This window comes from Nyctibius grandis, chromosome 7, assembly GCF_013368605.1.
Source record: "Nyctibius grandis isolate bNycGra1 chromosome 7, bNycGra1.pri, whole genome shotgun sequence".
Lineage (NCBI taxonomy): Eukaryota > Metazoa > Chordata > Aves > Nyctibiiformes > Nyctibiidae > Nyctibius > Nyctibius grandis.
Genome location: NC_090664.1, coordinates 34,738,615 through 34,755,572, shown reverse-complemented (window position 1 = coordinate 34,755,572; position 16,958 = coordinate 34,738,615). Strand labels below are relative to the sequence as shown.

The following is a 16,958-nucleotide window of genomic DNA, read 5'->3' as shown; positions in this document are numbered from 1 at the left end:
TGCTTTCTTAAAAAAATTAAGCAATGAAAATAATTCAGATCCCAGTCAGAGAACTTGCACAGGTAGAGTTGTGGTAGATAAAAGCCATGAATTTTTGATGGCATGTTTAAATATAACTAGAAGGAACTATATTTCATAGGCAATCCTAAAATTCTGAAGTGCAGTGGTGTAAATGCAGTATGTGTATTACGGGCACAGAATTACAGCAAGAGTGCTCACAGCATGAAAGAACGTTGCTTTTTGCTTCTACTTCATGGCGTGTTCATAACCATGATAGCATCGAACAACCTAAATGGAGTAACGTTAAATGCTAGGTACTGTTTCTCTCCATTGTAGTATTGACGGAGAAGCTTTGACCAAACTTGCCTTCTGGCTTAAGATTTTGCTGTCCCAGGCTGTACTGAGCCATATCGCTGGCCGCCGCGGTGCTCAGCCGCTGCCTGTGCAGCAGCGAGCGCGGGCAGGGCAGTGCCTGGTGCCTTCCTTCAAACCGCCTGCGGCCGTCCTCTCGAGCTGGGCTGCCCCAGCATGGCTTCCTGCTCTGTGGTGGCTCTACCAGAGGTGCTGTCCACTGCAGCTTAGGGAACGAGGATTATGTGGCAAATGCATATTAATGCTGCACAGCAAAGCAGAGCCCTTAGTTTGCAAAAACAGTTATTATTTCCTTTTGTTATGTGCGTTGTTTGGCTAGTAATGTGCACAATGTTACTGTAGCTTACAGATATTTTAGTGCCTGTGCACAAGAGGGGAAGATTATTGTTCTTCGTTGCCTTGCTGTGATTAAAGTCTTGGCTTGTGTGTGCCATGATGTGCATTTGAAAGGCTCTTTAAATGCCCTTTTTTAGGAAAATAATATAGAAGGGAGAAAAATATTAAAATCTTGAAAGGCCAGAGAGGACTGGGGACCCTTGACATGGTGGGTATTGCTTTTGTGTTAAACTGTCTCCTACAAATCTGGTCTGCTCGAGGAGTTGTTAAGGTACAGTCCCTTGACTGAGGGCAATGTCTGTCTGTCATGTCTTAGTGCCTGTGTTTGATGGGACCTTATCCTAAGTAGCACTCCAACATTTCACTGTATCACCACAGGTAAGAACTGATCACAAGGCTACAATAATTTGCAGTGCAGCCAGAATAAACACCGAGCCAGTGAGCAGGTCATTTTTGTCATTGACTGGTATGTTTCCAGTCTTACAGCAAGGTGTGTCCACCAGCACCTTCCAGTTTTAAGGATACTCACTGTCACTGTCTGAGCTCTGTAGAAGAATCTCTTAATTTTTCTTCAGCTTTTGATAACTCACCATTGTGTAACCAGAGGAAGGCGTTTCGACTTGCCAGAAAAGCCTGTATGCTAAACAGGCTTTCCTGTGAGGGATTACATTTTCTTCCTGAAAACTGGAGCGCCAGTTTGGCTGGCAGGAGGGAATGGGAGGGGAGCGCAGGGAGGCTCTGCCCTGGGAGGCTGGAGCCTGGGGCTGGTGGGGAGCTGTGTGTGCATGTACCTGGAGCTTGCACAACCTGGTGATGAGCCCCTGGGGGAGAAAGAAACTGAAAAGGAACAGATAATAAATAATGCAGGCATTATATATGCCTATTTCTGCCAGGGCTTTTCCGGCTGTGTCCAGAGACTGGAGAAGCTGTTAGTACCAGAAAAATCGTTCTCTTGCTCATTTGAGAGAAGATTTTGTATAAGGGTTCCCGTAATGTCGTCAGAGCTCCTCTCCCCTACTCCCTTAACAGAGCTCTGCTTGCCTCATGGCAAATTATTAATAAATCTAGGCCATAATCTGCTTTTTAGTGATAGCAATAAACTAGCCGAAGAAGATCTGACAGGGAGTCTGTGAGTCTGACACAGTTTAGAGGGGATTCCTGCAAGGCTGATCTTCAGACTGCTCTCATCAAATATTTTCATTAATGACTTAGGTAAAAAAAAGTATGTGTATATTAATGAAATCTGCTAGCAGTACAAAACTGGATACACAGAAAGATCTGATGGAGAACTGGCTATCTTTGACCAATGGAGTAAATAAAAACGGGATGAAATTGGATAGAATAAATGGCAACTTCTTTCACTTAGGGACTAATTATAGACATTTTTGCTGTACAATGGGAGTTCATAAATTGAAGGTTCCACAAGAAGGGGAAGATCAGAGTGTAGTAGTGGAGCAGGGAATGACTGTATGGTGCATACCTTACAGGATGCTGCCATCGCACAAGGAACTGTGGTCCCAGACTATACAGGTCAAATTACTTTCTGTAGATTTTGGCTAGAATTAATGTTATTGTATGTACCCTGATGAAGAGTTGACACTTTTTTTTTAATTTCTGTGTGTTTTCAGTTACTCTGGACATCTTTCTTTTTCAGCAGTGTCATGCTGCCACACTGAGTCGATAGGCATTGAGGAATACCTCACTTTCGTGTTTTAGCATTCTTTGAATTATGGAGGCAATTCCTTTGGGGTTCAGCAGAACGTAGTATCCTCTTTGGGGTACCAGGGCAAGATAATCAGCCATCGTATATAATGCATTTGCCTGACCTAATGATCCTGCAGGCTGGCACTCTTAATGTACATTTGCATTAACTTTTTAAATATCTGTTTATCTCTCTGCTATTACTAGCTTGCTTTCTGTGTACATCCTGCTACTAAGAAGGAGGAAATGAAAAGTGGCGGCTTTCAGTATTAGAAGTCCTTCCCAGGCCATGTTTTTGAATATACTATACCAGAATGAATCTCAGACTGTGACTCATGTAGGATCTTGCAGGTTTAAGGATTTTGTCTTCCTTTTCTTTGTGACATAAAAATATAAATCCAGTGTTTTTAGCTAGCCCTGGAGGGGAAAAAAATTGTCAGAAAGTGGAAGCCATCAAGAGCTTAAAATGTACATCCCATTGCAGATGTGGGCCCCAGTGAGGAAGTCCTGGTTCTGCAGTGAGAAGTCAGGTGACTTTGTGACCATAAGGAGTCCACCTCTAGAGTACTCTTTCCTGTGGTTTTCACATGCCCCAGAGGGAAGGCAGCAGTCCAGTACCTTAATTTGCAGAAAAGTCCTGCCAGACTTTGTACACCTCATCAGTTATTTTCCATGAGGTACAACATACACCATACATAGGCAGAGAGTGGCATCAAGCAAGTGTTCTGTAAACTCAGACCATGCAAGGACTGAGTATAGCTAAGAGAAATGAACAACTGCTATAACATTAAAGAAGATTAAATCCCTTTGTAGATGCTCTTATTAAAAGCATAAAAGTATTTTTTTGGGTTTAACTTAATCCCTTTGAGGGGGAATTAAGCTAAGCAAACTGAAGCTGCTGTACTTCTGAAAGAGCGCTTCCATGCAAGGCTTCAGCATGCTTTAGCTTGACATCTTTACTTACTTGATCTTGACTTCTGTAAATAGCTTTGCCTAGACACATCTGTTGTTCCCTATGGATACCGGACTGGCACTGTATTATATACAGTGGGTTAGCATTTCTAGACAGACTCTCAAGCTCTGTGAATTCTCACTTAAAGAGAAGTTTCTGTCATTCAGAAATAATGAGCCAATAAGGAAATCTAATTAGTATTTTTCTCCGTTTTACTCACAACTTTATCTTCTGACTGATTAGTATCCATGTAGGTGTGTGCCAATATCTCATCTTCTGTGTTGTATTTATAGTAATCTTGTACATCATGTGCTTATAACTTGTCTTCAGGCTCGGGGTAGGCTGGTGAACTGATATGTCGGATTAGTATGGGTAGATTAGAAAGAATTTTCATATAGTCCATTAAAATGTTTGCTCCCTTTTCCCTACATACAGGCGTGCAGGAACAGGACAAAATGACTGTCATTAAAATTACTTGTATGCCATGACTCAGAGACACTAGGGACTGCTACAAGAGCCAACTTAAAGACAACAGATAGGCAGGAAGAGGTAACCAACCCTGTTCTCCTCTGCTGCGTCTTCATCCGGCAGCTGATAATTAAAATAATTTTCTCTATTACCAAGGCAAGGCAAGTAAAGAGGCTGTTTCCCAAGCAGATGCCAAGGCAGCTCCCAGACCAGATGGCGTTGCACTGGCATGAGCTCTCTGTCCACACCCTGCAGCTATGTTCATGGAGCATCTTCTCTCTTAACTACTGGGCAGTAAACACAAGCCTCAGTTGGCCTTTGAACCGGGAAGCTGGGCTGATAGCTCATGCCATCTGCTGAAAGCGCCTACCATGAGTCACCGATGGCAGTTGGAGCGAGTTGCCTGTGTGCAGGATCCTGTCACGTACATGTGTGTCTGTTTTTTAAGAGTGCTGCCAGCAGTCTTTAAACATGGGCATTTTGTGGAGAAGCCTTAGAAGCAGTGATGCTTTATCATAATTTTGGATTCCATATTTCTGATTTCAGAATCTGAAATAGCTTTATAACCTAATGTCACTACAGCATGTTGGCTCTGAGTTGTATGAGTACATGTGATAGCTGTCTTCCTACAAAGGGAGGGCGCCGTTCACATTTTCAAAACACTTGGCTTTCAGGAGTCTACAGTACACCGTAGCTAAGTCCAGAGACCTACTCTGCCAAAAGGTGATGCCAGAGTCCCTGGAGTTATTACTGAGCTGTGTAAGGGCTGAGCACAGGACTCTGCTGCAGGACAGCACAGCCCTGCCAGCTGGGCCCCCGCCTTTACTGAAGCACAGGTCAATTGAAAGAGATTTTATCTTGATGCAGTTACACGGGTCAAAGTGCCATTTTGATTTTTCTATTTACAAATAGAAGCTCATCTATAACAAGTTGCTTTGTGCTGTAGAAGTCAGCGAGGGGGTGTGCATCTTCTGTTCTCTTTCTCATGCAGTCTTAGTTATCACTGGGTCAAAACTTGTGCAAGCATCAATAATTTGTAAATAGATCTAAGTGATTACTAAGGAAGCAGTTTTAAAATTAGTAACCCCACAATGGGTAGCTCTTTAAAAAAGCTAATCATTATCTGGCACTTCATAGAATGTGGCGTGGTCGTTAGCTGGCCTTTTGGGGGCTTTCTGCTGCAAGGAAAGAGAGAGCTGTGTTACTAGGATCTGAACAAGACCAGCAATCTCCTTTCCTTTGGATTAATGAGTGTTAAAATAGGAATATGTAACTGCTGGAAGAAGGAAGTTATTAATTTTAGGGTCAGTGCCTGAGTGTAGCAGGAGTTTTAATGGCCAGCACCTCTCCTAATTGCAGAAAATTGCTTACTTGAAGATCTGCTGTCCGGTGTTATCTGAAAGCAGATGAATGTGCATCTTTAATTTTTCTCCCCTGGGAAGGTCGTAGTGTCTCTGAGGTGAATAACAAACACTGTCAGTGTATGGTCAGCAGATGCTTTCTTCACTGAGACTGCAGAGAAGAGTGAACCGCCGCCATCACTGACTGTTGTGGCTGTTCTGTTGCTTCACTTCCCCCCTTCATTGTGAATATCAGTTGATGTGTTTTTCATCTCTTTTGTGTTTACTCAGCAGCTGGTGCCTCTCGAGGCAGGGACAGACTATCTTAAAGGATAGAAATGGGGACAGATTTTACTTGCATTGCTAACGTCTCTGCCTTCTCATTTTTTATTTTCTTTGCCACACTACCTACCCAGACAGGCTGCCGGGAAACTAGGACTGACATGGGCAAAAGGGTTGCATGCTGGTTGGCGAGGAGCTGTATCAGTTCACAGGGCAAGAGACCCTAATTCAGGATTGTGCTATAATTATCCAACTTAAGCATCAAGATGAAGATTAAGTCATAAACAGACCACTATCATAATGATTAATCTGTTTTAATTGACCCTGGGGTCATTCTGATTATTTTTTTTTTGGTAGGATGTTATTACATGTTTAGCTCACCACATCAACAGACTTATTAAACATCTGTATATTCTGTATTGCTCGTGGAAGTCACTGGTAAGGCTGAGAGTTTTCATGAAGGAAGAAGATCTTAGTGGACTGAGGAAATGGACAACCACTTGCCAAGGGCATTGGCAGAAAATTTGCCTTGCGTCATGCTAACCACAGCATGAACAGTGGCTGCATGCCTTGTGGAGGCAAGAAATGTTGAACTTCTCTCTGCTGTAGCATTAGACTGCCTTTGGATATGGCGTGAGTGTGTGGGTGTGTGTTTTGCAGGCCTGTGTCACAAGGCATTGTCACCGGGCTGACCTTGTCTCATGGGAGATGATATTTAGCCTAATTTTCTCCCAGACTCTACACTGTCCAGGTTCAGTTTTAGAGCAGAAAGGGGTAAATGTGCTGCTCACACTGATGGCTGGCATGTGTTGGAAGAGCAGTCTTGTTTCCTCTTCATCTTAACACTAAACCATTCCCCAGTAGTTGACAAAGGCCAGTGTGGAGGTTCGATTTGCTGAGATGGGCAATTATTGCCTGCTCTTGAGAGAGCTGAGAGGGGCTCCAATAGCTACAGGAAGCCAGCAGCTCTTCACAAAACACCCTTGATGCTCTGGACTAGATGATCTAGATGTAGGGATTGAGTGCACCCTCAGCAAATTTGCAGATGACACCAAGCTGGGTGGGAGTGTTGATCTGCTGGAGGGTAGGAAGGCCCTACAGAGGGATCTGGACAGGTTAGATAGATGGGCCGAGACCAACAGCATGAGGTTCAACAAGAACAAGTGCCGGGTCTTACACTTCGGCCACAACAACCCCATGCAGCGCTACAGGCTGGGGGAAGAGTGGTTAGAAAGCGGCCCGGCGGAAAGAGACCTGGGGGTACTGATCGACAGCCGGCTAAACATGAGCCAGCAGTGTGCCCAGGTGGCCAAGAAGGCCAATGGCATCCTGGCCTCTACTAGGAATAGTGTAGCCAGCCGGTCTAGGGAAGTGATCGTCCCTCTGTACTCGGCACTGGTGAGGCCGCACCTTGAATACTGTGTCCAGTTCTGTGCCCCGCACTTCAAGAATGATGTTGAGGTGTTGGAGCGAGTCCAGAGGGCGACCAAGCTGGTGAAGGGTCTGGAGGGTCTGACCTATGAGGAACGGCTGAGGGAGCTGGGGTTGTTTAGCCTGGAGAAGAGGAGGCTCAGAGGTGACCTTATTGCAGTTTACAACTACCTGAAGGGAGGTTGTAGTGAAGTGGGAGTCGGCCTCTTCTCCCGGGCAACTAGCGATAGGACAAGAGGACATGGCCTCAAGCTTCGCCAGGGGAGGTTCAGGTTGGACATTAGGAAGAATTTCTTTTCAGAAAAGGTTATTAGACATTGGAATGGGCTGCCCAGGGAGGTGGTGGAGTCACCACCTCTGGATGTGTTTAAGAAAAGACTGGACATGGCACTTGGTGCCATGGTCTAGTTGACATGGTGGTGTCAGGGCAACGGTTGGACTCAATGATCCCAGAGGTCTCTTCCAACCTGGTTGATTCTGTGATTCTGTGACTGAACTGTTGTTGGTAATAGTGCTAATTTCAGCTCTTAGGGGAAGTCTTAATTTTCATATGGGACCAGAATATTTTTAGGAAAAAATGAATTTTTGTTACAGCACCTGCTATAAAGGAGCTTTAGTACATGTTAAAACCAACAGCATTTCAGCCTCAGTATTACAGGGAGGCAACGACAGTAAACTTCTTTCCAAAATCACATGTGCTCTAAAGAAAACATTCACCCGCAGAGTCCCTTCAGTTGTCCTCTCAATACAGAACCAGTCCCAGACTTTGTAGCTTTAATGGCTCTTCATGGATTTTGTGAACTGTTGAAAACAAGTCTCCCAAAATTACAATATACATTTTGCAACCTCCCCACCACATGCCGCATGTTACTAGCGTGTTTTATCCACTTGGGACACTGTTAAGGAGTGCTAAGCTATCACTCTTCCCCGAGCCATCCAGTGCTAGTGCTGTCTGGTTTCACTGCATCACCTCTTATTTCCTTGCTGAGATTATAACAATCCTCAGAACTTCATTTAGGAGTATCCTGACGGCAGGATTTCTTACACTGAAGAGTTCTCTTAAAAAAAACCCAACACACCAGTAGTGCATCAAGAACTTGAAGACATCATTTAAACCCCTTAAATTTTACTAACTGGTTTGATGTGACTTACATTACATTGATAGGAACATAAGTCCATGTGTAAAAAATATCACCCAGATGTTAGCATATAGAAATACATTTTTTGTAGTGGTAAGAATCGGTCTCCAAGGCTGAGAAGATCACAGTTATATTTCTGTCTCCACCAGAATTATCGTGAACTTCAGTAGATCAGTGAGTTGAATTGATTTGATTAAATAGAATAGAATTTTTGTGTCTGAGTTGTTTTTCCTAGGCAAGAATTTAGAGCTGTTTTTTTCTCATATTTTTCTTTTCTAGATCTGTATGCATAAGAATTTGTTCATGGATTGATTATGGAATAGATTAATTTGGAGGTACTATCATGGGGCATTTATTTGATTCTCATTAAGAAGATCAAAACATACTTCTGAGCCACAGACTTGGATTCTTAGTATGAAAAAATGTTCCTCCTGGTTACAAAGACATGGTTTTGCAAATTAATGGGGCCTGAGATTCTACTTCTGGTACATATTAACTACATTTTTCTGAGAACAAACCAATCTGTCTAATTACTCCAAATTCCTTCCACAGCTAGAACTCTGTACAACTCCCTACTGATAGTCTTTTCAATATTATACCCATATTCATATGCTTACTTCCATTATATCTTTTACAGGAATATGACTGCAAGAGTTCTGTTTAGAGAGTATTTTATTACTCATAAGGTTTTATCTCATCCATATAGTTTGATTGTTAGTTTTGTTATTACCTTACTGGAGTCTCTCTTTGTGTACTTTGTATTCATATATTCCGGCAAGACCTGGAAGCCTTAAGCAGTACTATGATGCTGTAGTGGGGGTACAGACTGAAAGAAAGAAAATCTCAAATGAAGAGAGCTTAAAGTAACTAAGACACAGGAAGTAAGTAGGTGTAAAAAAAGGAGAATAAAATAGGGGAAATGAACCAAGGTTTCAGGAAAATCAAAGATGATGTAGATGTAGTCTGTCTAAAATTCCATGTAACTTAGGGTGTTGGTGGCTAAAATGCATGTGAGTGCAGAGCAGAAACTCAAATCATCTCCTTTTCACTTGTCACATCTGAGTCCCAAACACAGAGGTGGCTGCTGTCACTGCAGCAAGCGGAAGGAAGAAATGGTGTGTAAAAGAGAGGAAATAATGAGATTGAAAGAAACTGAGGAAAAAAAAGGTGTACCACTTTTAACGGAAGGTATGCCACAGGGATTCTCTTTGCAGCATGAAGCAAACAAGCCTGCCAAATAGTGTCAGACTCGTGGTCTGTCAGATCAGGTGTTGCATTTCGCTGTAGCGCTGCTGCTGCTGCTGTTCCTGGTCACCGCAGCTGCGAGCTGCCCCCAGGTGCACTGCACTGAGTGCTTTGGGGTCCAACAGCAGCATGGCATGTATGAGTGCTCCAGAGAAGATTTTGAGGAGGAACTGATGATTTCCAGCAATCAGGCTGAGATCAGGTTTCTTCCCCTGTGAGCAGCCGCACTCTGACAAACAGGCTCCTATACTCTCTTAAGGAGAGCACCTCAAAACAGAGGCACCCGTACTTCGTAGTTGCTTTCAAAAATAGTTTGCATGCCTTGTAGAAAACAGAATGGGGTTTTTTAATCAAAACACAAAACTACCAACGTATTCTATGTGTTTTCTTGCCTTTTGCCTGATCTTGATTCATTTTTTTTCATAGTTGAAAAAATAAAATCCAAGAGCATTTAATGTCAGATGTCTAAAATGACTGTGCTGTGCATCATGCAAGTGACTGCCAGCTTCTGAAAAAGCAGTAATTGTAATGCCTTTCCCTCCCTGCAGTAAATGGACATAAATATTCACATGGCTGGGTACATTAGGCTAGGAAGATTATTCATACATTTGCTGGTAGGGAATAGAAATAGTAAAGTGTTGCTATTTAAAAAAAAAAAAAGTGCACTGAAAATCTTCAGTCCTTTAATCAACAATAATGCAGTAATATGACATAGCTGAATTTGGCAAGGCACTAAGGTAAGTTCCTCTGAGGTTAGAGTGGCAGTGAGAATTTAAGGGATGTTTGAATTGTTTTTCTAATTTTGCATACAAATATTGACATTGTGCAATACTGAATACATTCAGTGCATGTGCAGTAGGGCTTACTTCACTATCAGTGTGATTCTGTGAAACTTAAGAGGGAAATTTTTTGAGTAAGGTCTGCTGGATTTGTTTTGAAAGGTGTATATTTTTTTTTCAGAAGAGGCAAATATTAATTTTCTTTGTATTCCTTTACTGCCTGGTTATGCTTAAAGTTTCCATTAGTTTTGGAGCACTAGTGAGCACTTCTGATTTGTTCTCTTTTTTAATCAAGTATTATTATTATTTGATAAGCATACCTTTCTTCTCAGAAGTAGGAAATTGCGTTACCCTCAGAGCAGACTTCGTCTTGTCATATTTAGCCATGTGCACACCAGGTGTTGAGTCTAAGTCCCCTGTTTCCAACTCTTTTCCTAGTCAATAAAGAAAGATGAGCACTTCTGGAGTAATTTGTCTCTGAAATCTGTCTCAGGATGCCAGGGGTTTCACACTGAAAATATCTCCATTTGGTGCAGAGAGTAGAAATGATGATGTTTGTCTAGGTACCAAACCATGGCTAAAAGGAGATGGGATGAACCCCCTTGTGAGTGATAGGCAATTCTTGGTGCCATGTCAGCTGATTGGCAATGTATTTATGAAAAAGCAGTGTTTGACAGGATGGAGTGTGATACTGTGGGATGGCCTGTGGATTTACAATCTCAATTTCCAATTGCAGGGAGGAGAACATTGCTATTACCAGGGAGAAATTCGAGGAAATCCTGTATCATTTGTTGCCTTGTCAACATGCCATGGATTACAGTAAGTGTGCTGTTTTGTTTTAACTGGCCTTTGCTTATTAGTATTTTAAGCAAAATAAAGCTCTTTATAGTAAAATAAGTGCCATTTATTTTCCTAATAGTCACCAATATTAAGTACTCAACAATCTTTAGAAAAAAATGGACGTAACTTGAACCTTGCAAAAGCCTTGTTTGTTTGGTTTCAGAATTCACTGACAAAGCACGCAAGTTTCTTTTTTTTTTTTTTTTAAAACTGAGGACATATGACAGTGGCCAGGTATTGTTTTAAGATACTTTAGTATAGAGATAGAAGAGTAAAAGTAGCTGAAAACATCCTGTTCTACAAGAATAAAAATGACTGCCAGTATTGACATGAACCATTTGGAAATTGTGTTCTTTTCTTCTTGCTACAATGATGTATTTTATTTTTCTTTTCTACTCTCTTCACAAAGGAAAGTGTCAGTTTAGAGTTTCTCTTGTCCTATCCATTTTCTTCACAGAATTACTGGCCTTAAACTGTGTGCATGGGATTTTACTATATCTTTGATATAGTAAAATGTTGTTGTTTTTTTTTTTACTTTATCTTTGATATAGTAAAATCTTGGAAGATCTGGAAGAAAGGATATAGAATGGTGCAAGAGTAATTTTTTTTAAAGTACATCATTTTAGTGATAATGTAATTAAAAAGCATCTGTCATCTGAAGGTTACATGGAGCTGTTTGTTAATTGTGCAGCTTTTGGACCTGTCTACTTTTGGCACTATTGAAAGATGCTAGTCAGTTTTTCAGAGCAACCAAGTAACTTCAGTGTCTGTTGAATCTGGGAATTATGGGATCTCAGCGCTTTTGATACTGAGATCAGCTTGAAAAGTCATGGCAGCAAGCGAGCCTGTGTGGAGATTACCTGAGCTTTGCCTTTTTCTGAGAAGCAGGGCTTAGCTGACAGAAATCTTCAGCTTATTGTCTTATCTCCAACTGTTCTGTAGTTTTGGTATCAGCCATATAAGTACACATATTTAATTAGTGTCTTTCTTTTATGTTTGTCTATTCTTTGTTAGGAAGGGGGAGAATGCATGCAGAAGACTTGTCATCCTTGCATTTGTCTGATTTACAGCTGTGTTTCTCTCTTTTATGATCAAGGTTGAGCAGCTCAAGAAACCTGAGCCCAGTTTCAGTATGGACAGTGAGCCTAAAAATAGTAGCATCCTAAGGCATCCTGAGCCACTGCATGGCTTCCATTAGCAGTGATCCATTAGGTCTTGGCCCCTGCTAACTCCTAGGAGAAAAAGCAGAAAGGAAGGAGAGCCTGTGTATGTCCTTTCCTGCCCTCCTTTTGTGGGTTTGTTCTTAAGACTGACCCTCCTGCTACTCTGTATTCTTAAATTGCCTAATATTCAAATTGGTCATCCCTTCTAACACAGTTACGGAATGAAAGATGCATTTTTTTCCCTGTATAATTCAGCTCTCCCTTGAGAGCTATCTTTTTTTTTTTTTCCTTTTGCTGATACAATAAAGTTTCAGCAGAGATATCCTTCACACAAGGTGCAATATGAAGCTTACTATAGCAGGCTGGTAATTCAAGCACCCACTATGAGAAAGTACTGTTTTCCTGAGCTGTATTAAACTCACATTCTCTGACACTGCATTTCTATCATTACAACTAGCTCCTCCACAGTCGATTTTAAATGCTAAGTATTTACTGGAAACTCACACTGGCAATCAGAGTTTAGCTCCAACCACAGTTTGGAGCGTCTTGCTGGAATAAGGGAAGCTAGGGAGGCTTGTCTTCTAATAAGGTCTGTAGGGCAGGAGCTTTGCTTTCATGAATTTTAGGAAGTGCATAAGACAGAACAGATGCCTTTAACAGAATAACAAGCTTTATTTTCTCCAAGTTTGTGCTAATCTCCTCTCTTACTTATTAGTACCCCTGGATCTTGGCCAGTAACAGCAGAATTTTTCATACATGTGAGAAAATGTTGTGATTTTTTAATGATAAATTATGAGTTCTTCTGTTGGTAGTGTCTATGTTGTGGTCTTCCTTTTATTAGTTAAATTAATCAGATGACTGGCTGACAGAATACTTAAAATTATGAATTTCTTCTCTTCTTAATGACTTTGCTAATGAAAAAGGTATCTCTGCAACCTTAAGTCCGAGCGAACCATTTTGTTTGGATTTTTTTTGTTGTTTTCTGTGGGATATGCAGTAACCACAGTTTCCTATGAGTTAACACAAAAAACTTTGAATGCAAAACACGCTGGTTGCTGGGATATAAATAAACTATAGTCAGGCACGACTTGCAGTCCTGTGTTTCAAGGCGAGTTACAGAGACACCAGGTTGGTCTGTGATTTTGCTGCCGACTGGTGGTGAATATAAAAACTGCTGTTATTGCTGCAAATCAGACTTACGACAACTACAATTTCTTTGTTTGAAGAATATATATAATCAAAATTCAGGTGTTCAAAATGGCCCATGTTTTGCTGTTGCTTTCTCTCTAACACATCCATGAGTGTATGATTTGTTCACAGAGCACTAGACTCTGAAGTTGGTTGGAAAAGAGCCATGAGCGCTTTGAGTGGACAAGTCAGGTCTGTAGGTCAGCCATGACCATGGTTCTTGTCACTGTTGAGTGACTTGATCAGAGGTCAGTGCTGCTGGGTGCAACAGTCGCATGAGAATATGAGAAAAAACTTCTTTACTTTGATTCCAGTGTCAGAGCACTGGAATAGGCTGCCAAGGGAGGTTGTAGAGTCTCCTTCTCTGGAGATATTCAAAACCTGCCTGGACATGACCCTGTGCAACGTGCTCTAGGTGAACCTGTTTTGGCAGGGGGTTGGACTAGATGATCTCCAGAGGTCCCTTCCAACCAAAACCATTCTGTGATTCTGTGGGAAGCTGTTTGCTGATAGTGCTTCGTCTTGTAGACTGTGCTTAAGTAAAATTGCATAAGGAAAAAGAAAAGTATCTGGTTTTGTTGTTTATAATTCTGGTGGGGTTTTTTGATGCCTAAAGGTTTGCTAAAGAGTAATCTAAATAAATAAATTATTTTGCTTTCATGCTGCTGTTGTGTACTACATGGCAAGTTTGAACTTACAGCCACATTTATGGCCAAGCTTAAAGCCCTTAGTAGTGGCACTTTGAAAAGGACATGCTGATAGAGCCTAACCCCGACCATGCGTGTATGCCACTGCAGTAAAGGCAAAATTATTAAAAAAAAATGCTGATTTGGTTGAAGATCAGAATGATAGTGATATAAGAAATACTCTTTGGTTTTATGCTTGTACAGAGTAATGTCTGTATCAACACTTTCTTTTAAGGCGTAATTCAACCACACTTGTGCATCCTGCATTACATTAAAGACTAAACCTCAGTACACTCTTTACCTAAGTAAACTTAAGGTAACTCTTAATAGAAAACATCCTTGCAGGAGCGGACCTCACCTTTGCTGTACTTTCAAGTGGTAATGCAAAAGCATCTGGTGTTCCTGCCACAGACTATCTTCATCCATTTAGGCAGCCTTAACACTTCAGGTTGTTCTTCATTTAGAGTTGAACTGTGTGTTGGAATTTAATATGGAAAATTGGTGATTCTGTGTGGGCAAGCAAAGTGACAGATTTCCTGAGATACATAGCAGTGTGCTTATCATGAATGACCTTCAAATTTCTGTGGTTGAGATGATTTTATGCCATAAAGAAAGAGGTCATTAGTACTTTGCCAGAACCATGGGTATGGCAGAAGGCTTGGTCCTCTGTATCTCTTTTCACCACAACTCATTGGAAGCCTGTCTGATGGGGTTTCCTATCTCCTTATCATGGACATCAGATAGTGTCCATATTGATATTAATGTTTCCTAGAAATATAGTCTTAAGCTGAGTCAATTTAAAAAGACCATCTGTCATAATTATTCTTGCTGAAATGCCCAAAACAGCCCTCTATGCCCAAAAGAGCCCGTTATGCCCTTTGTACTTGATACTATATGAAATTACTGAGGAAAGAGTTGATCAAAACCATTAAAACCTAAGGATCAATTGAATAATATTTTTACTTGGGGGAAAGCTGTGTGCATGTTCCAAATACGCGTGTTCCTAAAGACAGGTCCCTTATCTATCTGTTGCAGGTAGATTCTCTTACATGGGGTCTCTGAACTGGATTTTCAGTTGACTAAATTAGCCAATTTTTGTAGTGTTTATATGTGCTGTAAAGAAGCTTTGGGGAAGAAAGAAGAGTCTATCACCACGGGAAAGAATATCTTTCTGAAGTGAAGAAACAAAAGATTGACTCAGAATCACGTTCAGTTCCTGAAGCTATTTTTAACTGTTTTCTTTTCTAAATATTTAAATTTTTAAAATATATTAACTTCTTGGACTTACTTCCCTGTTGCACTAGTATTTGTTTATTAAATCAGTATTTGCATTTCCTGCTCTTGACAGTGGGATGTTCTATGATGGAAATCATACTTACCTTATTGAGCCAGATGAAAACTACACTTCAGATGTAAGTAGAACTTACAATAGTCCTGCTGTGTTGTTTGTTGAATACAGACATTCATGGGTACAGGGTAGGCATAAGGCCCTGGGACCAAAGGGTCATCCCCTCATTCCCAGCTCATTTACCTTATATGTGAGTCCCCATCATCACAGACAAAAGCAAACCTCCAAAAATTAGGCAGTGGTATGTGTATATGTGTGTACTCTGTAACACTTGAATGTAGAGCAGTGCAGCGCCAGAGGGTGATGAGGGTCCCTTGGAGCCAGCAGAAGCCTGAGTGCCCTTCTCTGGCACTTCCTGCTCTGGGTTCATTACATCCCTCTCCTGGTTCGGCCTTGACTCCAGTTCAGCAGCTCCCGTGACTCGCACTGGTGTTCCATGGGCAGCTCTCTTAAAGCCTAGCTTTAAGAGTGCTCAGCCACTCCATTTGATGTACTTAGAAATTTCAAATAAAAGATGACTAACCATGGCATTAGTGATCACATCACAGTTGGGAAAAGGAGAAGAGTGGAGAGTAATGGTGCCTTGCAACCTGCATGTTCACTAGTGTTCGTGTTGGATAACAAGGACCTTTGGAATTGTCTGTTTAATACTCATGAAATAGATTAGTTTATCCAGGTTTAATACATGCAATTATTTACTATTCCAGGATGACTTCCATTTCCACTCTGTTTACAAATCCAAGTTGTTTGAGTTTCCTTTGGATGACCTGCCATCTGGTATGATTTTTTTAATATTCATGACTTATTGACTTGTTCTACGTCTAAGGCCAAATTTGTTAATTGTATTTGATAGATAATGTTCTGATAGCATATTGTTTATTTGTATATCTCTTCTTTTTCCTGATTAAATAAAAAAAACTGAAAAAAAAAAGAATCTGAAACACTGAAAGCACTGGAAAAGAACCTGAAGTGCTGAAAAAACCCTGAATCCAATGAATCAAGCCTCTCCTAGACCTTCATGTTGTGATGTATGTTTCTCTTAACAAGTCGTGGGATCTATGGACTGCATTACATGCTAGTAGTTGTAGAAAGGAAAGGACTGAGTTAGTCTAAAGATCATGAAAATAAACCCCATATTGCCAGTGATTGATAAGTAAATCTTCTTGGATTTTTCCTATTTTGAGATACAGGGTGAGTACCATGGTGTGAGCATAAGCCTGGGAGACAAGAACTTGCCAAATGTCGTTGCTGTTCAGTGACTCTCTTATCTCCAGTCCCTTCAGCGTCTTTCACAGTACTGGCTGTAGTGCAGGTCACGTGTTTCAGTACAAATGAATTTGGAGGCAGAAGTGGTTTCAAGTGCTTGTAGTGATGAGTCCCCACAGTTTATATTGTGTGTGGAGGGAGAACAAAGAGCTTTCATGTGAGAAGTTGGCTTTTTAATTGAGGCTAAAATTGCAGTATTTATGGCACATCCCCATTCTGTCAAGGATTTACCAGTTTTACAGATACATTTTCCTACTCTACAAAATATATCCTAGATAAATAAAACTGTCCTTCATAGACACTCATTTTGGTAGAAACCACCTCCAGACTAATTTCTTCAGGAGAGTTAGAGATGTGCAGTCATCTTGTTACAAACTACTTGTCCTATGGTAACAGCTGGATCTGGGATTTTACAGTGCTGG

General features: G+C 41.1%; 1 protein-coding gene across 1 annotated transcript in view; it reads left to right on the top strand.

The window, feature by feature from the left end:
* ADAM22 (ADAM metallopeptidase domain 22) overlaps positions 1–16,958 on the top strand; it is a 144,494-nt gene that overhangs the window by 73,481 nt on the left and 54,055 nt on the right. Inside the window, exons 5-7 of the mRNA XM_068404432.1 lie at positions 10,782–10,864; positions 15,271–15,334; positions 15,978–16,047. Of these exons, the coding sequence (XP_068260533.1) occupies positions 10,782–10,864; positions 15,271–15,334; positions 15,978–16,047 (217 nt within the window). The remainder of the gene's footprint in view (positions 1–10,781; positions 10,865–15,270; positions 15,335–15,977; positions 16,048–16,958) is intronic.